The following is a 26809-nucleotide window of genomic DNA, read 5'->3' as shown; positions in this document are numbered from 1 at the left end:
ATTTTTAACCTTATCACCAGACAACCAGGAAGCTAGGCTACTGAAATTCTCCCTGCCCCAAATCCAAAAACTAATCCTGTACCAGAAAAAGCACTTTTAAAAAGGTTTGGGGAAGAAAGAATGATTATCAGTAACTCTAGCTTCATCCTTGCACCATTTTACAGAAAAGCTAGTTATCTCAAAAACACTGACCTGCACTGAATCTTTCTGGCTACTTTCTGACTGATTTAGTGCTTGTATCTAAAGCAAGACAGAATCATTCCAAGACACAGGGCAGCAGTGCTTATAACAGCAAAGCACCATATATTAGGGAGGTAGAGGTAGGGAAGCTAATAAGTTTGTGAAGGGAATTGCTCCATAGTGGTATATTTTAAAGAAGTTTAGATGTAGGCAAAATGTGAGCATTTACATTTAGTTTAGTAATACATTTTTTTGGTGGTAAGATCTGGTTTTTGTAATATGAAGGGCCCTTGAACAATCTTGAGTTGTATGTTACATTGAGTAAAAAGCACTTGGGATGTATTTGATTTATTGTCCTCTCCAGTGTTTAATGGAAAACATTTTCTCTATAATTTAGAAATATACTTAGAGATACATGTCCTCTGGAAGACTGAATTACCAGACATGAGTTTGGGTACTAGTTGGTATTTTATAAGATAATTTTATATATTCATTATCACTAGTTAATTCAAACTTTATCATTTGTCATCATAAGAGATAATGAAGGTTTTAAAATGATGTTATATACAGTTTGGATCTGGGCTGGTTCACAATCTCCATCACCCTGTTTCCTGCCAGAATGCCCAATGACTTCAGTATCTTTATTGACGTCCATTTTTTGCATTACCCACAGGCACCACATTGGTTGAGGTCCCCATTACTTTTTTTTTTTTAATTTTATTATTATTTATTTTTTTTTTTATTTTAAACCCTTAACTTCTGTGCATTGACTCATAGGTGGAAGAGTGGTAAGGGTAGGCAATGGGGGTCAAGTGACTTGCCCAGGGTCACACAGCTGGGAAGTGTCTGAGGCCGGATTTGAACCTAGGACCTCCTGTCTCTAGGCCTGGCTCTCAATCCACTGAGCTACCCAGCTGCTCCCCCCATTACTTTTTACTTAGACTGTTACAATAATAATCTGATAGTCGTTTATTTCTACCCACATGGTTCCGTTCTAATGATAATCATAGCACTTATAAAGTAACACCTTAAAGTTTATATACTACTTTATTTGTAGTTACTTTAGATTCATGATGGTGAACCTATGGCACTCATTCCAGAGATGGCACACAGAGACTTCTCTGTGGGCACTCATGCCAAGGACCCAGTGTGCTCGTCCCTGCAGGTCAGAGTTCGCCAGAGTTCCCAACCAGAAAGCCAGAGGGAGGTGCAGCTGGATAGCTACCCTCCCCCTCTCCCCAAGCCTGACTACATCACCCAACCACCCGCCCAGCAGTCCATTGGGAGTGCTTCCTCTCTCCCCTGGGTGGAGTAAGTAGGGAAACAGGTTTCGCCTGGCACCCAGTCAGGAGGAGGGGCACAGAATGTGGTCTTGGGTGGTAGAGGGACATGGAACTTGTTCTGGGGCGGGGAGGGGGGGCTGGCACTCCATCTCTAAAAAGTTCACCTTCATTGCTTTAGCTTGGCTTGGGGAAACGCTTGTTGTGGCAGGGTGACCAATCTGTAGGTTATTGCAATAGTTCAGCCATGCAGTAATACATCTCTGAACTAGAGTGGCAGGAGTGTCAGAAGAGATAAGAACTCAATCAAGAGATGTTAAGAAGGTAAAATCAATGCAATTAAGCAGCAGGTTAAACATAGGGGTTGAGAGAGAGTGTAAAGGTTGTGAGCCCAGGTAACTGAGAAAATGGTGGTACCCTTGATAGTAATAAGGAAGTAACAGGGAAATTAAGAAGAATAAAGTATTTTTTTAAAAAGATAATGAGTTCATTTTGGACATGTTTATGGGACATCTGGTTCAAAATGTCTAATTAAAAAGTTGGAGATGTGATACTGGAGGCCAGGAGAGAGATTAAGAATGAATAAGCTCTTGAACTCAAGATCAGAGAGCCATCTACATAGAGAAGATCATTGAAACCCTGGCTGCTGCTGAGATCACAAAGTGAAATTGTATAGAGTTAGAATAGGGTCAAACTCTTAGAGATATCCATGGATAGCAAGTGAAATGTGAATGAAGATCCAAGAAGAGGACAGAAGTAGCCATCAGAAGATGTAGGAGGAGAACCAGGAGATAAAATTATCATAAAATTACAAGGAGAAGAAACTGATAAAGAGAAAAACATGACCAAAAGTGCCAAAAGATTCAAAGAGGTCAAGGAAGATGAGGACTGAGAAAAGTCCACTAGATTTGGCAATCAATAAATCACTGGTAACTTTGGAGAGAGTAATTTCAGTTGAATGATGAGATCTGAAGCCAGAGTTAAGAAAGTGAGGAGAAAGGAATTAGAAATATCTATTATAGACTGCATTCTGAAGGAATTTAACCAGGAGAGGTATGGAAGGTTAGCTAGTAGGGATAGATGGATCAAAGTGAGTGTGCTTTGAAAATGGGCAAAACATAGGCATATTTGGGGGCACTAGGGAAATAGCCAGTAGAGAGAGGTTTAAGATGAGTAAGAGTGGAGATGAAAAAGGGAGCATTCTACCAGAGAACACAGGATGGAATGGGATCACTTATGTAGGTGGAAGAAATTGCCTTGGCAAGGAGAAGGGTCACTTGTTCTTGTAAGCTAGGGTGAAGGCAGAGATACTGGCTGAAAACATCTGGCAGATGTGAATTGAGAGTGAGGAGGAAAAAGGAAGCTCTCAGCAAATATTCCTAATTTTTAAAATGAAATATAAGGCAAAGTTCTCAGCTTACAGGGTGGGGAAAGGGGAAACTAAAGGAGTTTTGAGTAGGCATGAAAATCTACTCTGGTGAGAAAGATAGTGAGTCCATTAGGGAGGTATAAAAGGTTTGCCTTCCTGCAGAGGGGGCCCAGATGAGATTATGTAATATAAATTTATAATGGTTCCAGTCATCATGGTTTCATTATTTTCTCTAGTTTTGTTCAGCATCACATGGATGGAAGCAAAGGAAGTAGATGGTGGGAGTAATCCAGGGCCAAGGCTTGGTAAGACAAGCAAGATCAATGTTAAAATAAGAAAGCAAGGAATTTGAAAGAAAAGGACCATATGTACTTGAATTGGCTTGCTAAAAGGTCATTAGGAAAATAAGGAAACTGTAACCAGTGAATGTATGGTGGCCTAGGAAATAACTAAGAATTCTATTCTAAAGATAAAAAACATGTCTTTGGGGTTTTGAGGGAGAGGTAAGAAAATAACATCAAAAAAGGGAATTTCATACTTCATAAACATGGAAGTAGAGTAGGTATGAACATCTCTGTGGGTAGCTGAGGTTGTAGGGAGAAATATGTATTGGAAAATGAACAAGTCGAGGAGCCAAACAGTTAAATATCAATATTATGCTGTAGTCCCTATTACGAGAACAGTAGTTGGAGAAGAGAAAAACTGACTTCTTGAAGAAATAGCATCCTGGGGGTCAGTGGACAACAACTAGTAGAATTTTGACTGGGTGCTAGATCTTATCAAGGGAAGCTCAAAGGAGAAGAGATTATGGAGTGATGAAGAAAAAGGAAATCTTGGAAGTGGCAATGGGGAGCATAGAGTAAAAATAACGATGACAATAACCATGATGGTGATAGCAGATAACATTTATATAGTGCTTATTATATATCAAGCTTTAGGCAAAGTGCTTTACATGCATCATCTCATTTGATGCTTACAACAACCCTACGAAATAGGTACTATTATTACCCGATTTTATGGATGAGGGAATTGAGGCAGGCAGATTTAAATGATTTGCCCAGGGTCATACAATTTTTAAAAGCATGAGACTGGATTTGAAGTCAGTCCTTGACTCTAAGCCTAGCACTATATCCACTGTGCCACCTCAATGCCATCTTCTGAACCAGTAAGTCTGGGCCATAAGTGAAACAGCAACTAGTGCTGGAAAAGTGTAGCAAGAGAGGTTTTGTCAACAGGAGGTAACCATGTCTCTGAGAGCCAGAAAACAAAAGGAATAGGAAAAGAAAAGATTTAAAGGTGAAAGCAAATTTCTTATTTAGGGTGGGGGCCTTCTAGAGAGCACTGGGATGGGAAGTGTTTGAGTATAATGGAAATAAGAGAGTAGGCAGTGGAGAACTAGGGAATGGGATTTAAATTTGTCTTTTCAGCCATGCCTGCTCAAACACTAATCAACTTATTAAGTTCAGGGTTTATTTTATGGGTTTTTAAAAAATATTCCCCAGTTACTAGCACAAAGCTTGGTACAAAATAAGTACTTAATAAATGTTTGTTGAATTAAATTACATATCATTTTGGAATATGAAGAAGAACAATGTACATATGCTGGTCATTTTTTGCCAAGAGTTCAATTTGGAAAACCATGTTATTGAACTACATGTATCAAGAAATAATGCAGTTCAGTAACTTTGTAATACGTGGTAATATAAACTTATAGTAGAGTTCTGTTCTTTCTTCCTTTCCAAATAGGATTTGTCATCAAAAAAATTATAAAAACCAGGGCAGCTGGGTAGCTCAGTGGAGTGAGAGTCAGGCCTAGAGACAGGAGGTCCTAGGTTCAAACCCGGCCTCAGCCACTTCCCAGCTGTGTGACCCTGGGCAGGTCACTTGACTCCCATTGCCCACCCTTACCACTCTTCCACCTATGAGACGATACACCGAAGTACAAGGGTTAAAAAAAAATTATAAAAACTATTTGCATCACATTAAAAAAACCCAGTAAATTTAAAACAATAACTACTAGGTGATATATCAAGGATTCACAATATCTTGAGAATTTTCAGGATTCAATATGTGTTGAACTTTTGAGTATATCTGTTCTGAGGAAAAATGATTATTAATATTAGTTGGTAATTAGATTAGTCAAGCATATTAATAAAGGCTGTGACTGTAACAGGGCTTTTCATATGTAACATACAGCTGCAAGAAGTTGAAGGCAAAAAGTTTGGTTATGGAATAAAGTAATTACTGTGGAGGTTTGAATTAGGTCCTCAGTTAATTGGAAACAGATATAAAGTTAATTAGTTTAAGCAATCATTGTGAGATCATAAAATCCTAGATTTAGTACTATATTATAAACTTCCTAACAGTGGAGACTATTACACTTTTGTCTTTGTATGCCCAATCTCTAACACAGTGCATGGCACACAGCAGACATTTAATAAATCCTGTGGCTTGATTCTTTGGAAGGGACTTTAGAGACCCTTTAATCTAATCCCTTATTTTTATAGATAGAAAGCTGAGACCCAGGTAGGGGAGGTGACTTGCCTCAGGTCATGCAGATAGAAAGCGTCAGGAGAGGTCCTTAAACCCAAGTCCTTAAACTTCAAATCCAAGGCACTTTCACCTGTACCATACTGAATAATTACATTAGAGATATTAGGGAACCACTCTGATGATTTCTGCATTCACATAAAAACTTATGTGTAACTGTGGTTAGGAGGAAAGTAAATCTCATGGGTAAACCTGTAATCAAAATGAAGTGAGCTGCACCAAACTTTCACATGCTTTCAATCAGATGGAGATAAAGCACACTCTATGTTTAAATGAGACATGAGAGTCATTTTGGCCCTGAAAAGTTATTGGATCTATGATTCACAAAAGATTTCTCTTCACAGTTTCTCATTACATCATATCATTGTCTTACATCATGTTTTTCATCTTAAACCTTAACACATTATTGCAGTCAAGTTGTTTTTAATTATACCAAGCTGCAAAATGTGAGTACAAAACAATGGGAAGCAAGCTAGACTAAATTTTTCAATCAAGGGGTGGGAAACAGGGTTCACTGAATCTGAATTCCATTTACCTATGCTTTCAAGTGGTCCTTTGAAATGAAGAATTTACTCTAAGTCAATTTCCAGGAAAGAACTATCACTCTCTGTGGGTTGTATGAATTTTCATAGATGCTTTCTTCTGTATACACACAAACGCCTGTGCACACATAATTTTATATAATTTGCCTTTATAGTTCTGAATTACATGATTCAATTTTACATAATTATTTCACAATCTAGATAACACAAATTGCTTGAAACCAATGACTTCATCATCATCTTCATGAAAGAAGGACAGAAAATTTCACAATTTATAGATTTGGAACAAATTCTACTCAATCTTAAACATTTTAATGCTTTTGGTTTTAACTTGATTAAAATATTAATGTCGAGTTTAAGTCTATTTCAATATACAATGAAGCAGCTCATGTGTAATTTAAATCAATGATAACAGAAATCAAACCAGTGATAATAGAAAGAAGCCTCATTTTTAAGATATTCAAAGGATAGTATCTCCACATTTCAGGTCTTACCCTGGGGAATACTCTAAAATTGAGGAAGCAGGGAAAATGCACTTTGGTTTAGCATTTGCTGAAATAGCTGTCATCAAAGCTTGTTTCTCTACTAAAGTAATCTAGTCTAATGTAAAGATTGCTGAGATTAGTAAGGAGATAGAAGTACCAGGCTTGCCTCCAATACAGTGGGACCTGGGATATGTCTAAACTTTTCTGGCTCATTTCCATTAACGAAAAAAATGAATTGCAACCTTTATATATTGATTTGGACTGTGAGATTCTCTCAACCTCTGTACACTCAGCTTAGGCAATTAATATATAACACAATGTCATCATCTGTTTCCCCAACTACCAGTCACCTCTTAGAGACATCCATTGTCCCCAGGAGCAGAGTGGACAGGGCCTGGAGGCTAGGGCTTAATAAGGGTTATTAGAAGAATATGTACAAACCAGAAGAAGTCTGCATTAAGTAAATGAAGAAACTTGGTCAAACTCATACTCTTATTATTTATCTTGGAATTTGACTGTTGGAGTCTAAACTTAGATGATTGGTTTATGCTCATCCCTTTAGATCCTGTTTTGGATCTTAGACATGAATCTGTTAACACTATGGATGTCATTTATCTCAAACTCCCACTTGAACTTCTCATTTCCTAAATATTGATTGATACTGACTCACTCTAAGGATCTTCTGACCCCAAATTCCACAAGAAAACCCTGGCATGTTCTTCCTTTGCCCTGTAGCCTGGGTGACTGTGCCACATACCCCCTTCTTAGTCTCATCTCAAAGTAGCTGATCACCATCCCAGTGGTACTGTAGCCAAAAGGAACACAGACCAACTTTTGGTATGTCTTTAGTATGCATGGAAATCTATGCTTTATTTTCAATATGTACTTTTCTCCTTGGTAATATGTTTAGCATTACAAACAAGACATTCCTAATTTTTTAAAAGATAGAAGAATCACAAAATGCTAGTTACATTATTTTAGTCATTGTAGAAGGAAAAAAATATTGTAGAGGAAAAAAGAAACTGCCTAATTACTGTGTCCATAATGTATTTATTTTAGAGCTAAAAGTAAATAATCTATGCAAATTAAAAAAAATTAAATCCTTTTCAAAATCCATATCCTTTTACTATTGCGTAATTGATTTTAGAGTTGAATTGCATTCATTCAGTCAACACATATTTATTGAGCCACTTTTCAAGGCATTGTGCTATTTCTATTTCTATTACAACTTAAGAATAACTTGGGAAACTTATACTGCTATTTCTTGTAACTAAAAAGAATTTAATGAATCACAGAATTTGTGAGTTTGAAGATACTTCTGTGACCATCTAGCCCAACACCTACTCAAAGGAATCCTCACTGTTAATTCCCAATAAGCCTCTGCTTGGAAATCCAGCGCCTTTCAAATAAGCTGATTCCATTTTAAAGCAACTCAGATTGTTACACAGTTTTTCCTGACATCAGAACTAAATGTAGCTCTGTGCAACTTCCATCCATTATTCCTCATATCAACTTCTGGAGCAAAACAGAAGAAATCTAATCCTTCCTCCACATGACAACCCTTCAGATACTGAGAACTGTTATCACATTCCCCAAATGTTCTTTTCTACATGCTAAATGCCATTTTCTTCAATCAGTTTCCATATGACTTGGATTCAAAGCCCTTCACCATTCTAGTTGCCCTGGACATTGGAGCTTATCAGTCATTTTCAAACTCTAACTCCAAAAATTTCACATAATATTTCACATGACAAGAGCAGAATACCATGTTATTATATAACCTGCCAATTCCAGGAAGCTAACCTCTTAGCATGATGTGTAGAAAGATATCATTTGGCCTGTTACACATAGAGGACAATTAAATTGATTTAATTTACTTTGGTTAAATTTTCAACTTTAAAGTCATTTAAAGAAGAAAATAGTGGATTTTTAAGGGAAGCAAAATACTAATTATGAGAAATTGGCTATCTGCTGGTTTCTAGTATATTTACAAATCAAATGAATGTTTGAATTATTAAAATTCTATAGTAGAAGTTATGTTTACTTATATTTGTAAACCATAAACATATTTTTTTTCTGTTACTCTAACCATTAAAGTTTAATGAAACATTTATGCATTAAGACCTCATGTTAGGTGACCAGAACACTGCTAGACCCTTTCTGTAAGTTGAAATCTCACACAATAGCAAACCCCATTTTTAATGTTTTCTTATATAAACATATCTATTACACATTTTAAAAAATAAATATTTAGCATTAATGAAACAAAGGGAAGCACTGCTTTGACGTGGGTATGAACTTGTTACAAGCAAGAATTCCAGACAAAGCCTGATGCTGGAGTGCAAAACAATATGATGACTCACGTTAATGCTTCTCAAAGTAAGAATGAACATGATTGGGCAAGATGCTATGAAAATTTATGCTTCTTAGGAAAATGGTGCAGATTTAGTGCATAACAAAAATTTTATGTATTTTTCTGCCTTTATGCTTTAATTGCCTGAATTAGTGTGTGTAGTTTACATAAAATAACATCTTACTATGCTCAACTAAAATGAGTAAATAAATACCACCGTATTTTTAACTGATTCAATTATACCTAGGCACTGCAGTAGATTGTGATTGATTTTCATCCATATCCATTCCATAAGATTTCTGTCATAACATCTAATCTAACATAACAAGCACAATGCTGTTATATTCACTTTGACCTGTAAAATCCCTATTTAATAGTGACTGATTTATTAGGCATCACTGAAGAATGATTCAGTCAATTTCCTACATAACTAAAATGTATTAAGCACTCAGACCTTTCATTTTATTGTAACCAACTTAGATGGAATTATTCTCACATATATTAAACATTAGTTTTGTTTTCTTCTACAAAGTATAACAAAAATAATGGGGAGAGCGTTAATAACCTGAGGAGTCAAGAAAACCCTACTGTAAGGGTTTTTTTTTTAATGAGCTTTGAAGGAAACTTGAAATTCTGAGAGATGAAGATGAGGGGGGACATTTTTGGCATGATGGAGTCTATACAAAAAACAGAAACACTGGAGATAGGATATCGTATGCTATCTATGAAGAAGGCTAGCCTGTAGATTACACAAAGGCAAATAATGTATCATTACCCCAGAAACAAAGACCAAAGCCAGTGTGTGAAGGAAAATTTTAAACAGTTTCCAGGGGAAAGTATAAGGAGTTAGGGTTATGAGTAAATGAGCTTTGGTGGATGGATGCAGCGATATCCTTTATGTGGTACAAAATAGTGCTTAGAATTCTTTTTCACTTCCTTCCTGGTTCTCAGCTGTGTCCTGGATAGCTGAAGTTGTCTAACGTGTAGCCTCAAATTCAACAATGTTCATTCAAGCAACCTATTTAAACACTAGATAAATGAAGCGTTACTCTTTCTGAAAGGCCTTAATTAATTTTGCTGTATTGGGATGGTGGAGAATTCATAGAATTCCAGTGATAATTATTATATTTTATGTGTATGTTGCATATTAATGAGCTGGAAATATCTTGTTATCTGTGTGTATTGTCCTTCCTTGGGTCTTGAGAGAAAAATAGTGCTGTTTTCCATGCCAAAATCACTCTATAGGTCCAATACCAGGAAGAACAAAGACCCTTTGAAATAGTACAACAACCACCATGGGTGAGATCAATAGGATTAGGACATGAAATGTCATCCAAGTACTTTTTGTTCAATTGTTTCAGTCTTGTCCAATTATTTGTGACCCCATTTTAAGTGTTCATGGCAAAGAGATAGGACAGTTCACCATTTCCTTCTCCAGCTCATTTTACAGATGAGGAACTGAGGCAAACAGGGTTCAGTGACTTGCCCAGGGCCACACATCTTAAGTGTCTGAGATCAGATTTGAACTCATGAAGTGAGTCTTCCTGATTCCAAGCCCAGTACTCTGTCCACTGCAACACCTAGCTGCCTTCACCCAATTACTAGCTTGTTTTTAAATAAAAGATAAGAAAATACAGCTTATTATAATATAATGATCATGAAATAATACATACCATTTGAAATATGAACTTACCAACATTTCCTATATAGAAAAGTTTGCTTATACTCCACTCTTCCCCAGAGCTCTTCCCTCCCCTTCTCTCTTTCCTGGAACCCATGTCTCCGCTATGACCAGAGTTGTCCTATGCCAGGGGTGCCATCTATTGGATGGGTGGGGGAAACTCTAGTCCCGTTTTATTTTCCTTTACATGGAATTGTGTACATACTGTTTTCTTTTTCTTCTCTCTCTACTTGATTCTATATCAAGTAATCTGTTTCTCACATGTATACACAATCTTTTAGTCTCGTTACTTTTTCATTCTCTCCTAACTTTTCTCCAATCATCTCAGTGAAATCAATCTACCACTCCCCACCTGTACTCCATTTGCCTGCCTACAAAGAGCCAAATCACAAATAAAACAAGCTTAAGACCAGCACTAATGACGTTCCCACATTAAGGGGTAATTTTGATGAAACTAGGCATAAGAACCAGTGCTTTCAACCTCTAAAGCATCTAAAATTGTTCAAAAGTCCAGGTTGAAACATCCACATAAAAGCACATTCCACCTCTAATATAAATGGCTTTCTTTCAAGTGCCAGAGTTTAATATAAGCTAATGTTTGTTGCTTTATTCAGGCATTTCAGTTGGGTTGACTTTTCATGATCCCATTTGGGATTTTCTCAGCAAAGACACTAGAGTGATTTGTCATTTCTTTCTCCTGCTCATTTTATAGATGAAGATATGTAAACAGGGTTAAGTAACTTGCTCAGGGTCACACAGCATAAGTTTCCAAAGCCAGATTTGAACTTTAGTAGGTGAGTCTTTCTGCCTCTAGGCCTGGTGCTCTAGTACCACCTGGCCACCCCATGCTAAAGTTTATAATAATCTAGAAATATGAATGTTTCTTAGAACCGTCTACTGGTAGTACTGCAGAATTACAAGGAAGTTGCACAGGACGGAAAGCCTATTTTTCTTTGCTTTATGGATAGACATCATTTAGTAGCCAGACTCCTTGTGAAGTGTGTCTCTCTATTTAGGTCAGATCATTGGCAAGTGGTGGGGGAAGATTATATTTTAAATCTTTCCATTAGAAAATGGAATATATCATTTCTTATTTGATTTTACTTATTATGTCATAAGTTTAGAGTAGGAAAGAACTTCAGAGTTCATCTATTCTTCATTTTATAGATCAGGAAACCAAGGCGCAGGTAAGTAAGGTGACTTGTCCCAGATCATTCAGATGGTAAACATCAGGAATGGCATTTGAACCCAGGTCTTCCAACTAGAGCCAGTGTTCTCTCCACCTATTTACTTTAATTATTATTGAAACAGTATAATTTTTTATTTTAAATGTCATCTTTTCATCCATGTCACAAATTAACTAGACTTTGTAGGGCTCTCTAAGAATCTACCATTGTGATATCTTCTCTTTGAAAAAATTATTCTATGTCCTGTGAGTCAAATGAAAAACAAACTCTTGGAATACAACATATTCATGATTGTGGACAACAGATTTCAGGGTCAAGATTATCTGGAAGGGCAGCTAAGTGATCAGTGGAGAGAGAACCAGGGCTGGAGACAGGAGGCCCTGGATTCAAATCTGGTCTTAGATACTTTCTAGCTGTGTGACCCAAGGAACTCACTTAACTCCAGTTGCCTAACCCTTTCTGCTCTTCCGCCTTGGAAATGATATTTAATATTTTTTAAAAGGATTCATATGGTCCATGCAATGTTTGTCCTAAATGTAAAAGGATGTTATATGAATTATGCACCATGTGTCTATTTCCTAGCTCAGGTACTTGGCAATTATCTTTACAGTAAAAAGAAGCAGCTCAAGGCAAAGAAATATTGTTTAATCACATAATCCCAAATACACACAAATATGAGGTATTTGGCAGCCCAGCTGAGTAAGTATTCTGTGTGAAAAGCACCATAAAATAACAAATTAAGAAGACATATTACTTGCTCCTATGGGAAATTAAAATTGGGATTTTTATAACTAAAAATTATAGCTAAACTTTAATAATATTGTTCTTAGCTAGAAAAAAGTGATATGCCTATAATTTAAAAGCTTCCCTACTCTATAATAATTTTAATTGGTTTACATGAATGCATAAAACTTCCTTTGAATATAGAGTATGATTAATTTCATGCTTTAGAATATAACCTTTGGAGTCCCATAAAGAAGTATCTTTTCGTGTGTATAGCAATGAGTTATTGGCTCTGTGTATCATGGTAGTTTTCAATTTTTATGAACCACTAGGTATTAACCAAGGCCAGCAGCAGAAACCTAAACCAAGCAGAGCAACATAGCTTGGCTAGGAGTATCTGAAAGAGAACCAAGTTTTGTTTTTCTGGATATATGGCTAAGAGTTGGTTTCCAGCTGTATTTGTTAAAAAATAAAGTTCATATCTGGGCCAGAGTTTTCTACAAAACAAGGAGAAAAGATTCATCTTTCAGCTCCTTCAACCCAATTCTTGTCTTTTAAAACCACTGTGCTTCTGAATTGTTGGATTTTCTGAAAAATTGCATAGCTACTGGTCAGACTATGTCAGTTGGTGGCAAATAGCTTTGTAAATAAAAGCTATGCATAGCATATACTGATATACTATGAGTGTCCATTATTTCATCAAAAAAGCTGTTTTGTCAACATGACTTTATATAATCCACATTCTCTTTTAGGGGGGATGGAAAATAAATATAATTAAGTAACTACAATGAAAAAATAAGATTTTGACTTAATTTGATGACATTATTAGGTTTTTCTCCCAAAAAAAAAACTATTTGAAAAGATAGTCATCCAAACAATTTTTTGTTGCATGAGAATCATCCTTCAGTCTTAAGTAATGATTTAGCTCTTCTACATTTTGTGCTTGTTTTACAATCCCTCTCATTCCCAATGAAAGAAAATGTATGTATTAACATAATGTTCATTAACACAATCTCTATTACCAGATTTTCTGTCAGGTTTTAGAAAAGTGCTTTTGTAAAGTGTTTTAAATGACACTGGGGAGTTGTTTAAAGAGTAACAGAATAAGCAAGAAACACTAGCACTATCTTTTCTTAAAATTTTAACAAACTTCCTCATGATATTTTGTGCCCTAAGTGAAATTACCTTCTCTTACATTGTTGTCGGATATAGACTGTTTCCCCCATGTCGCTCCATTCATATACCTCAGCACATACCTCAGTGCTCATTCAGAAGTATGACATTTCCTTTGGTTGATATATTATGGAGATAGCTTAGGATTGTTTTATAATATGCAATGGAGTTTCCTTGAACTAAACTCATTAACAGATGCTGACCACTTAGGAACTTGAAATGATATTCTTTCACCTTGGAAAAATTAACCAGATACAGGTCCTGGCTAACTTTCCTGACAATTTTTTAGAACTTTTTTTAATTTTGAGGACTGAGGCAGGGTTTGTGGAAGGGGTGGATTGTTCAAAGAAAAGTAAGTAAATGCAAGGAACATTTTTCTCCTAGCTATAAAAACTTGTCAAAAGAAATTTCAGTTTCTTATGGACCACATGATCATGGGGCTCATCTGTCACTCCATTCCATTTTTTCCCCTTTTTAAAAGCAAAGTAGTTTCTATTATCATAGGCGCCAGAACGGAGAGAGAGAACACCTAGCTAGGAAAGGCTCCACATACTCACACACTGCCTGGATTTTTATTTGTTCTGTTCCTTCTATTTGCCAGCCACGTGTAAATAACTATGCCAGTGAGTTTTTCAGGTGCACCTTTCAGGACTATGAGATAGGGTCAATCAGAGCAGGTGTTAAGCAGATGAAAGGTCAACTAAGTCATTCTAGGTGAGATTTTAGCTGGATGTCTAAAGGCTGTATTTTCAAACACTATTGTAGTGCTGTTCAAATATTTGATATTTATGTTCATGAGGAAAGGAGTATTTTGATTGGTAGCCCCATAAACTCAGACTTTGGGAATCTAGAATAGGTTCGAGGTTAAGCAACCAGAACAGAACTGGAAAAGAGTTGCTTAACTTTTTCCTTCTCTTAAACAGTCTCAGACTTGTAGAAAAGAGGGTAATTTGACTGAGAAAAAAAATTAATAGATTTAGAATTTACCTGACAGTGGGCTTAATTATAGCAAATACAATTTAACTGGAATAACATTCTTATGTCCTCTGACTGTTTATTTAGGAAATGACTTACTAGCTGGATAGATGGGAGTGTTTACTACTCTATTTCTTTCATCCCTCACTGAAGTTCTGTTAGCACTGGCCTTTAACCGTGTCACAGTTAAAATGAGTAGATTATTAAGTGTGAACATAACAATGGAAAGAAGGAAATAGGAAGTTACAGTCAGGTAGATATTTAGGTTCTTTCAAATATGTGAACTTGTATTGCTGAATACTTCCCAAATTTAGCTGAGATGTTTGCACATACACAAAGGGTAAAAGGTTTTAAAGATAAGACAGAATAAACCTTAGCCAGAGCATATACAGGGCAGATGTGGGTCTTTTCACAGATATTAACATTATTGTGGGAGAGGTTTTTTAAGTTTGAGTTAGGTATTATTGCCCCAATTTCTTGCAAGTTTTTAATTAAACTGTTTGAACTAAGAACTAGTTTAATTGAGGATTCATTCATGAATAGATTGGCTCTTACCTTCAGTGTTGATTTGGTGGTTTCCCTTATTTTAAGTGAATTCACAGCAGTGGATTAAAAAGCTAGGGAGAGATCTATTTTGAGATTAAGATGTGATATGCTGCTACAGACAGCTGAAAATGAAATTAAAGATTTCTTCTCTAGATGAAGAAAATAACTTTGTGATATTTTCCTGGGCAACATTTTGCAAGAGAGCTGACAGTTAACCTCACTTATTAATATGATTATAAATGCTCTGTCTCTATACATTTTGGCATTAATGATTTACACCATGCATGCATAATTATTATTTAATTAGTTGTACTAATCGTTTTTTCTTTTTCTGATAAAAGAATACTCTAGAGGTTTTGGTTTTTTTTATTTGTGAAGATGAAATTTGAATGAAGGAATAGTTGCATCTTGAACAACTTAGCTTTCAGAATACCTCTTTAATTATACATTTCTGGCAAAGTTTGTGGTACAATGGAAGAGTGAAAATAATAAAAAGAAGAGTGAGTAAATGACAGCAGGTCTTGACATGGCAAATTCATCTTTGTTAACTTTAACATCAGTCACATGCGAATAGATTTTGAAACCATTTTTCTGGGTTTTAAGAGAAATGGCAAGACTGAATCTTGTCAGAAAGAATATTTGGCAAAAACTTAGCATAAACGGTTTACAAATGACTGACCCCATAGACCAAAACTCTAAGTTTCTGAAAAACATAAGGTCTATTTAAGCTAATTTCCTCTCGTTTACAAAAAGCTATAATTGGTTTCAGTAAATAAATTCAGGAAATTGGTAAAGCACTTACTCCAGAAGGTAACATTGCCACCATCCGCTATTTATCAGTAATTAGCATGATTAGCACGTTTTTTCCTTGTCCTGGCGCTGTTGTGCTGCTTACCACTTCCCTCACATGCCTGCAGCCAGTTATGTCAGTAATTGGTGTTACTAAGTTTAAATTACTTGTACAAACAAAACAGCCTAGTTGTTTTGCAGAGAATATACTTACCCCCACCCTTGCACGCACCCCACCCCCCTAACACACACTTATTTAATAGTGACTCTCCCCCTGAGAGATAAATTTGCTTGTTTTTAATTTTCGTCTCCTCGTGCAAGCCTATGCTCTGAGATATAGAAAATAAGTGGAAGTTCAAAGAGCTAATTGTGCCTCTCGCTCTGTTAATTAGAACAAAAGTGAAACAACAGAACCCCAGTTTTTCATGCACCCACATAAATGGCAATTTCCTACCTTCATGAGCCACTGGGTATTATTTTCCATGATGTTTTCAAGTACTTGCAGCCTCTGCACAGAATCATCATAATCCAGCGGGGCATCTCTCTGCACTGCATTAGACACGTAGGAGCTAGAAGTGGAGCGGCAGTTGTCCATCTCCGGCAGTAGGAAGGTGTAACTGCATGATCCATGCTGAACCTGATACTGCTTCTTCCCTATGGTGTCCAGGCTTTTCCGAAAGTTGCTGTAGGCTGACGCCAAGACAAGATCATAGCTCAAAGTAAAGAAAACAATCAGCCACATACTTTCGTTCAGGGAGAATGCAGCCAACTTAGCAAACTTCAGTGTACTTTAAGAGTCCAGATCATTCATTTGTCCTCTGAAATGCTGTACTCTGCTGTCATGTGTAAAGTACACTCTTGACAGTCAATGAGTTCCTGCCCCCACCCACCCCCCTTTTCTAGTACCAAACTCGATTTAAAAGCAAAACAAAACAAAATGCTGCTTTCTTCCTAGTCGTCCAGTAAAGGGTTAGATGCCAGCAGGAAGAACAGCCCTTCTCCAATTGTGTGTTCTGGCTTTGCTTTACAAGTAAACTTTAGTGCTTCTTCTGTTTCTCTTTGGAGCAAATTCTACAGTGTCGGTATCTGAATCAATCACTTTCCTTTCCTTATATGATAAGTTGATAAGAGCAGCCAGACATGTGTAGCTTAACTGCTCCTCCCTCTTGGCTTCTCCGTTATCTTCCTGTAGGGGGGTCACTCACAAGGCAACAGGAAAAATCAGAGCCTACTGCTGTCCAGCCAATACAGTATGGGAGAGAAACCCTCAGGGAAAAATTGATCAATGACAGGACCCCTGGGTATTTTATAAGCACCACCCTAACAAAATATTTCCTACACTCAGCACCATAGCCCTTCTGCTTGAAACTGGTGTTAATCTTCTAAAATGCTTAAGTTTTTCATTTTAATTTTGAAGTGCAATGGAAATTCCTCTGTTTCCTCTTTTAAGGAAAAATTTACAAATCTATCAGGATAGTTTATGTTTACTATTATAAATTAAAAGGAAGTTTTGCTAATGTCAGCTCTGAGGCCCACCCTTTCACGAGGAAAAGAATTACCAAGTTATATGAATTCTAAATCATTAGTATTTTACCTAAATATACTGAATTTTAATGTTAAAATACTATTGAAATATTGGATCATTTTATTAAATTAATTTAACTAGGTCAGCAGCTTGGCCCTGAAAAGGCTTTTTTTTAAAATAAAATTATATTATGACTATTCAAAATAAACTTGAATAACTGCTTATATATTTATATAAAATTTATTCACACAATATATGTATGTGCACATACATATGTGTGTGTGTTAGAAATCACATCAGTTATAAGGGCAAAAAAACAACTTGTAATTGAACAAACAGTGTTTATTGTAAAAACCCAAATACCACCCATGCCACTGTGTTATTTGGAATATGCCAGGTCAGATCAGCTTTTCTGTCACTAACTAGTTGTATGATCTTCTCCTGAACTTCATTTTTCTCTAACTATAAAATAAGAGAGTTGGACAAAAAGATCTATAAAATCAATCATACGATCAGCAAGCATTTAAGTGCCTACTTTGTGCCAGATGTGCTAGGCTAGAGCTGCAGATTCAAACATGAAAAAAGGTTCCTTCCAACTTCAAAACTTTGGTATTCAGTAAGTCGGTTTGCTCAGAGTCCATAGGACTAAAATATTTATTCCATTGTAAAAGATAAACAGTTGGGGATTTTGTTTTTTAAATCTTAATTAGATATGGGGTGTTTAGAAGCTGCAGGACTAACAGATTTAGATTCTAGATTCCTGGGATAACTCTTCAAAGGACTTATCAGGGAACTCTGGGAGGAAAAAAAAAAACAACTCTTCCATTCTATGAATGCACTCCCAGCTTGTTTCTGTGCATGTCATATCTGAAGAAATGAGAGAATCAATTCTTCCAACTATAAATCCTACCAAGCAGGGAGGGTAAGTACAGTTATAGGAAAATGTAGCCATCGGCACTTTCAACTTAAAGGCATCACTAATTCAGTTCTCAATTCATCTGTCCTCAGATAGTAACAACTTATTGTCACCCTGAAATGAGCTAAATTTGGTTGGTGACCCCAGGCAAATTTTGATTCCACTAGCCCATTACTCCCTAAATGTTCCCAGTGCCCATTCACTGGAATCACTAGAATAGTTGTACATATTAAATATACACATATATGCATACATATGTATTACATAATTTTAAATATATACATTTTATTATAAGATAAGAGAGTCTTAGATATAGAACTAGAAGAAATATCAGAGCCCATGTAGTCCAACTCGGGGAAGTGAATGATTTGGTCAAAGTCATACAGGCACTAAGCTATAAAAGGGAGGATTTGAAATGCAGGTCCTCTGACTCCAGATCTAGTGTTCTTTCCAATATACTACTGCTACTTCATTATGTTTTATTGTATCATAAATATTAAGTTATATTACATGTAGAGATGTGGGAACACACATGAAGAATACAATACTAGTCTATTACCTGTGTACTTGGAAAAAAAGATTAAAGAAAAAAGGAACAGTCACAGAGCCAGTTTTTCCTCTCTTCCCCTGCCTATAAATACAGTGAAGCTTCTAAAGGCTTAGAAGTCAAATATACATAGTCTAGATCTCTTTCTGATTTTTGGTAGGCTTGGTTGTGGTGCTTGGAACTATCAGTTATCAAAGAGAATCTGAAGTTATCTCTGGGGACTTGTTGATGAGAACTAGAGGAAGATGAGGTTATAAAATAAAAAATATTGCTCCTGACTTCCCCAAATCAGTTCATGCTGCACTGCCCAACAACTTTTTTTTCTAATAACTCAGCTGAACAGCTGTGAGTTTTGCTATTTACTTAATCATGTTTGTTTTCTCTCACATACCACATCTAGTCAGCTGTGATTTTGACCACTTCCCGTTATCATTTGTTAGAACATGACCATGATCTTTCTGTGCTTATTATTAGATATTAGAGGCAAACCTGACTTGATGGACATCAAAGAGATAGTTAACCCTTCTTCAAAAGAAAGGGATAAACTGAAAACAAGAATAAAAAAGGGCCTTCTGCAACTTACCTCTGTGTTTCAGCTTCTTCCATGTAAAACTAAGAGATACAAAAATGTAGATAATGATCAAGAAGAAAAAAGAAAAAAGAATGCAGTGGATAAAGAATCAGCAAGACCTGATCTGTCTTAAATAGCCATAAACTGACTATTGACCCTAGGTGTGTCATTTAGCCTCTAAACTCTTCAGTACAGAGCAGTTACTGATCTGCATTGGTTGAGAGAATTTACTCACCAAGAGTTCTGCAAACAAAAAGAATCACAGATTGCCCCCCCCAAATCAAAAGTGATATTATATAAAAACTTAGCTTTTATACCCTACAGTCATAGATTTTGATCTCAAAGATCTTAGAGGTTCTCTAGTACAATCCTCTTTTTTTACTGATTAGGAACTGAAGTCAAGAGAGGTTAAGTGCCTTTCCAAGGGTCACACAACCAGTTTGAGGTGAGGTTCGATCCCAAATATTCCTGACTCCAAGACTGCTATTACTTGGTTTATTATGCCATGCTGCATTGAGTAAAAAACAGAATCTAAGCATTGGGCAGGTCCTTAGAGGCTACCCTAGGCTAATCTATCTCTGAATAAGACCTCTTTCATAGCATCCTCAACAAATGGGCCATCCAGCCTTTTAGATACTTGAGAATATAATCATGGCTCCTGAAAGTCTTTCGTTCTCTACACTGAACATTACCGGTTGTTTCTGTTGAGCCTCATATGGTATAACCTCTATTCCTCTCCAATCCTTGTTTTTCTCTTCTGGTCCTAATCCAGCCTGTTTATACCATTCTTAAAATGTGGTTGCCAGAACCAAACAATACTCCTCATGTAATCTGCCCAAGATTTTAGTATAACTTTTATTACCTATCTTATTCTAAACTGTATATTCCTTTAATGCTTCTCACAATAATGTTAGCTTTTTCAACAACTTCTATGTCACACTGTCAACTCATATTGAACAGGAAGCTCATTTAAAGCACCCCAGATCATTTCTGCAGCAATTATATTCTAATTATATAATCTCCTCTGCCTGGGACTGTGGAGGTGATTTATGGAACCTACATACAATTTCATCTCTTTCCTTTTAATTCATTGTTCTAATCTGTTGTGTTTTTTAAAAATCTAGATTCTGTTAGCATGGTAGCACTTTCTCCCAGCAAAATTGACAAGAATAACTTCTAGGATTTCATCCATGTCATTGGTGAAAATACTGAATTTCTCAGGGTAAAGGATAGATTCTCCTAGGGCTATGTTGGTGAGCCTATGGTATACATCCTGGAGGGGGCTGCTCCCTTTCCCATTCCCCCTCTCCACTCACACCTGAAGACATTTCTCATATGATCCACCCTCTGCCCAGAAGCATAGTGGGAGCACTTCCTCCCTCCCCTGTTTGGGGTAAGGTGGGGCTCCCATATGGCATGAGGGTTGCAGTTTGGGCACTCGGTCTCTAAGGTCTCTAAAAGATTCACCATCACTGTCCTAGGGTCTTGCACTAGAACTCTTCTTCCAACTCACAACCTATTAATGACTATTTTTTGAGTCTATTCAGTCAAACAATTTTAGATCCACCTAAACATGTTATCATCTAGCCCCCATAGCTCTTCATTTTGTCAGCATGAGACTTCATTAAATGTTTTGCTAAGACCAAGTGTACCAATACCTACTTTATGCCTCATCTTAGTAGATACCATATCTTCTAGACTAATAAACCTTTCAAAATGGAAATTAAAAAAAGGTGTTCTGGTAAGTGTTTAACAATCAGCTGTTTAGATAAAAATGTACATACAACCTGTTTTAAAATTTAATTTGCATTATATCATTTGATCTGGCAATTAGCAAAATAATAAATCAAGCCCTTGTTTCCAAGGTACAAATGTTCACGCTGGAAATTTAACAATTAGCTTTTACAAATTGGCTTGAGTTGACTCTAGTATACTTCTGAAATTAAGTTACACTAGTATGACCTGTTCTTAATGAAACCATACTAATTTTAATGACCATTGCTACCCTTTCTAAACTGTTACAAACCATCCTTTTAATAATGTGTTCTACAATTTTTTCAGGAATATAATAAATCAAGGTCATTGACCTATCATTTGTAGATTTCACCCTCTTCCATTTTTTGAAAATCTGGGTAACACCATGGCAGCACTCTTACTTTCAAAGTCTTTCTCAAAGAATAATTGACAGTGGCCAAGAAATCACATCTGCCTATTCTTATAGGCTTATTATTTGAACTAGATGTTCTCTTATTATCTTCTTATATATTTTGGGTTTATTCTCCTACTAACCGTTTTTATTTTCCTCCCCAGTCCAAAGGTCACTCTTCTAGGAGGAGAAAATAAATGCAATAAAGCTTTAACTAGTTTAATTTTTTCACTGTCTCCCATCAATTTCCCATCCATGATAAACAGTATCTTATCCCTTCTTTGGTCCTCTTCTTATTACCTACATTTTTTTATGGTTCTTATTAGCATTTATCTCTAATTTATTATAGGTTTTAAAGGTTCAGACATCATTCCATTTTCTTTTATGTTCATCCTCAGAATAATCCTGCTGCAATCTTCTCAACCTGTCTTTTAAAAATATCAGCTATGCAATGAAGTTCCTATGCAGATGTATTGTTTTCTTTGGGCAGCTTTTCCTTTCCCTTTCTGTCAAGAACTTCTTGTATATTCAGAATTTCATGCTTGAGATTTCATGAGTCAACTTTCAGTATAGGATATATTGGAACCTTTTTAGCTTTTGTCTAAAAATTCATAAATTTGTTCTCATAAAATCTGTGTTCCATATCAGAGTATGTCAGTATTTCCTCTCCTCCTCTAAAATGGACTACACAATATGTCCAAAGTTCACATCATTTCTTCTTTAGCAAATAATTCTTCCTTTTTGGTCACAACCAGGTTCATAATAGTAGTTTCTTCACATTTTCAAGCCTGAAATTATCATTAAGTGATGTTACAATGGAAATAAATGAGATGAAAGAATTCTAGCAAGTGTATGAAGATCTGATGTCACTCATCACTACAGTATCTCATTTAGTGCCAAATTTGAGATGTTTCCCAGATTCCTTTTCTTACTTTCCCTTTATCTAGGTGTTTTGAAATATATTCCAATTACAATATTGCTTCTGTTTCTTTATTTTTTATTTTGTAATGCAGGATTTCTTAATTTCCCCCCACATACTTGTCAGTACATTTTACTCCTAAATCTCCTGAATGTCCTCACATGAGCAGATCTTTTTAATATACAAAATATCAAAATACCACTTCTTTCTTTTCTATTCTTTTTGAGTAAGCTGTGACCTTCCATTGCCATTCTCTAATCTTACATTCCATTTTACCAAGTCTCAGTGATACCTAAGAATTCAAATTTATAGTAATTAAAAGAAAATGTAGTAGTAATTCAAATTCAAATTCAGACCCATTGCCTATAGTAGTGATTTTAAGATGGAAGGTAAGGGTTTAAAAATTCAAATTTGGGGGGCAGCTGGGTAGCTCAGTGGATTGAGAGTTAGGCCTAGAGACAGGAAGTCCTAGGTTCAAATCCGGCCTCAGACACTTCCCAGCTGTGTGACCCTAGACAAGTCACTTGACCCCCATTGCCTACCCTTACCACTCTTCCACCTATAAGTCAATACACAGAAATTAAGGGTTTAAAATAAAAAAAAAATTCAAATTTGCCTCTTTGCATTAGGATCTCTAGTTCAACTTGTTTATACTTATACTTTTTGCATTTGTTTATAGACATGAATTTTCTATATCTGTATAGGAGTAGATGTCTATATAGGTGCATGTCATCTCTCTAGTCTATTGTCAGCTCCTTCAGGACAGTCACTATCTTGCTTTTATCTTGTTTCTCCAGTGTTTAACACAATGCTTGGCATGTAGAAGATACTTTAGCAAATCTTTTTTTAAAACCTTTGCCTTCCAACATAGAATCAATGCTGTGTATTGGTTCTAAGACAAAAGAGCATTGGGGGCAGCTGGGTAGCTCAGTGGATTGAGAGTCAGGCCTAGAGACAGGAGGTCCTAGGTTCAAACCCGGCCTCAGCCACTTCCCAGCTGTGTGACCCTGGGCAAGTCACTTGACCCCCATTGCCCACCCTTACCACTCTTCCACCTATGAGACAATACACCGAAGTTCAAGGGTTTAAAAAAAAAAAAAAAGAGCATTAAGGGCTAGGCAATGGGGCTTAAGACTTGCCCAGGTCAAACAACTAGGAAGTATCTGAGGCCAGATTTGAACCCAGGCGCTCCCTTCTCTAGGCTTAGCTGTCAAACCACTGAGCTTCTTAGTTGCCCCCTACGACTGCTTTTTGATTGATAGACTGATTGCTTATTGATGGATCTCTTCTTGGATATTGTCTCTCTGTATTACTGCTTTTCTGTTCTTCTTCCTATGTCTTATTTAAGGTAATAAGCCTGAAAGAACTATATGAGCTCTTCTCCTTCCTACTTTCTTTTTAGTTTAAAAACCCTTTTGGTACACTGCTGTTCTGCCTGCCAGAGTTTCTCATTGTACCTTTTGTTGTAGGAAGCCCCATTTTCCAGTGGACTAATGTTTGCTGAGAGCACACACTAAGGTGCAAATCTAGGGACCTCTCTGTTGTTCCTAACATCAGGGGGACCCAATCAGTCTGTAATGGACTCAGCTTAGTCCTAGAGTTTAAGAAGTATCTAGGTAGGGGAGCTTAGGTGGCTCAGTGGATAGAGAGCCAGACCTGCAGAATGGAGGTCTGTCCTGGGTTCAAATTGTCCTCATACACTTCCTAGCTGTGTGACTCTGGGCAAGTCACTTAACCCCCATTGCCTAGCCCTTACTGCTCTCCTGCCTTAGAACAAAAACATAGTATTGGTTTAAGATGGAAGGTAAAGGTTTTAAAAAGAGGAAGTATCTAAATCATAAGTAAAATTACTTGTTATTAACTGAAATAAGTCCTCCTGACTGGCCTTCTCAGGGTGCAGATGACAAAATCTTAGAGTTGAAAGGGACATTAAAAGCCATCTAGTTTGATCCACACCCAAATAGGAATCCTCCCTGTTGCTATCAATTCTCTGTCTGAAGATGGTTAGTGACCCAGAACCCTAACCTCCTAAGGCAACCATTATACTTTGGGACAGTTCCAATCATCAAGAAGTTTTTTCCTCATATATAAAAAAAAAGAAGAATGTCTAAATCTTTATATGTAACAGCTCCACCATTTTCCTAGATGTACCCTTTGAAACTAACCAGGACAAATCTCTCTCTTTCCATATGACAGCTCTTCATTTACTTAAAGACAACTATCATATCACCCTTAAGAGTTCCCTTTTCCATGTTAAACATCCCCGCCATGACCATCATTGTCATATGGTCTGATTCTCAGGTCTTCTCACAATCCTACTCACCATATTCTTTTCCTGGAGGTTATATACCTTAGTCAATCAAAACTCCCAGAGTATCACAAAGTCTTCCCAGGCTCCCAACAAACCTCCTAAGGATCTTAAGTGTCTATAAGCTGAAGCATCACTCGCATAGCAAGTGTGCCAAGTATCCTTTGCCTTGGACCATGGACGGTAATCAAATGTATGGGGACTCTGAAATGACAAGGCTGTTGTTGGCATAACATTTAATCTGGTAACTCCAAAGCTAGGGCAAGTTGTTTTGATAATGAGTTCCCCATTATACTGAAAGTATACACAAGGTACTGAATGATTGCACCAAGATATTATAGAAGAGATGTTTAAATATGGATTAGTACTGATGACCTCTATTCTGTCTTTCAGATCTAATCTCCACAGTGATATAGAACTCTAATAATTATTTCCAAATTAATAAGATCCCAATAATGTAATCCAGCAGTAGGCTAAGAATAAGTCACTAATATTTATAAAATATTTGGATAATACTAAAAATACTGAATCAAATTGATAAATGGCATTATTACTTGCCTTATTATGCTATCTTTTTCCATCTGTGTAACGTCATTTCTGAGGCAACAGTACTAATGCAACTTTGTTTTTCCTATGATTTAAGTATAATCAATTTAAATTATGTCATCTTTGCCCTCAGGTATCCTTAAATGGTTACTCTCAGATGCTTGTTGATGATTCTAGTCTTAATTTTTTAATAGTGGGGTGGGGTGTTGCTATAGCAAAAACTCTCAGTTTTTAAGTCTCTAGATCTAGAAATAAAGCTAGGACATAATGATTTGATTTCAACATTTTGTAAATATATGGTTTTATTCAAAATTAGTATGTATATGCATATATATACACATGTATATGATATGCTACGTAAAATATATATAATGAAAGTCCTAAAAGGTTATTCAAAAAATAGCCAAGGTTTATAATAAGCATCATTATTCACTTAAAATGGAATATTTAGATCCAGCAAAGCAGCCATGTAAGATAAAAATCAGCATTTTAGCTTTCTTCAGTCTCCAAAGTGATTCCTTTGTAAAATCTATCAGAATTTTACATTACTTTTTGATACAAGTTGAACCAAAACTGAAGAACTGCAAAAATTCAAAAGAAAATAATTTTGTTCCTTTAATTATGGCTATTAATACTTTATAGCACTGAAGCTTAGAATGCCAAGTTTAAAAATATGTTGTGGAATTGGCTGAATCTTACAAACATGTTCATCAGAGTCTGCACAAATACATTTTCTTAGAATCAGTTTGATATAGTAGAAAGAGCATTTAAATTGAAGACAGAAGACCTGTGTTCAAAACCTTCCTTCAATACCAGCCGTATGATCTTGCACAAGTCACTTAATCTCTGCCTCAATTTCCTTTTCTGGTAAAAATGAAGAGTTGGACTTTATAGTCTAAAGGTCATAAGTTCCCTTCCAACTGGAACTCTGTGATCCATGATCTTTTGTTTGCTGTACATGCCTTTAAATTAAATTCTTACTGTCCCTATCTAGCATAAAAAACCTTATACTGCTTTAGAAGACAGAGCATCACTGTTTAGACCTGGCCATCACCTCCGTCATGCAAACTCACACATCCCTAGTGACAGAATATAGTTTAGTGCCAGAGTCTTCTGATGACCTGAAGTCCTCTGGAGGCAAAACAGCTGCATAATATAAAGAAGACCACCGTGTGTGCCTTAAAATGTCATAAGTATCTCTGTGATCTGTAAACAGGAAGACATATATAAAATACTAAAGCCAATTTCTCAATGAAGACTAAGAACCAAATTGTTTTTGATTTATTGGCCAGAGGGTATCAACACTGGAAATTAAATAACTTTGGGTAAATTTGATTCATTCTCAATGCCGTTTTCATCTTCTTGCTTTAATAACTATTTCTGTCGTGTTTGGTCATCTCTCATTTCATCATGGATTTGAGAGGTCTGAGGCAACTTTTGAAATCTGTAGTTGATAAAGCAAAATGCTGGAGCCTAGTTGAGCATAGTTTCTGCTTAA

At 36.2% G+C, this 26809-nt stretch overlaps 2 protein-coding genes across 3 annotated transcripts in view; one reads left to right on the top strand and one right to left on the bottom strand.

Annotated features, from left to right (window-relative positions):
* ANGPT2 (angiopoietin 2) overlaps nt 1–16575 on the bottom strand; it is a 75023-nt gene extending 58448 nt beyond the window's left edge. For both annotated transcript variants that reach the window (XM_044663597.1, XM_044663598.1), the window contains exon 1: nt 16288–16575. In XM_044663597.1, the coding sequence (XP_044519532.1) occupies nt 16288–16575 (288 nt within the window). The remainder of the gene's footprint in view (nt 1–16287) is intronic.
* The window catches only part of MCPH1 (microcephalin 1), a 306661-nt gene that overhangs the window by 194275 nt on the left and 85577 nt on the right, over nt 1–26809 (top strand). The gene's annotated exons all lie outside the window — the stretch shown is intronic.

Source organism: Gracilinanus agilis, chromosome 2, assembly GCF_016433145.1.
Source record: "Gracilinanus agilis isolate LMUSP501 chromosome 2, AgileGrace, whole genome shotgun sequence".
Taxonomy (NCBI): Eukaryota; Metazoa; Chordata; class Mammalia; order Didelphimorphia; family Didelphidae; genus Gracilinanus; species Gracilinanus agilis.
The sequence above is the reverse complement of the archived record's forward strand: the minus strand, read 5'-3'. Positions and strand labels throughout refer to the sequence as shown.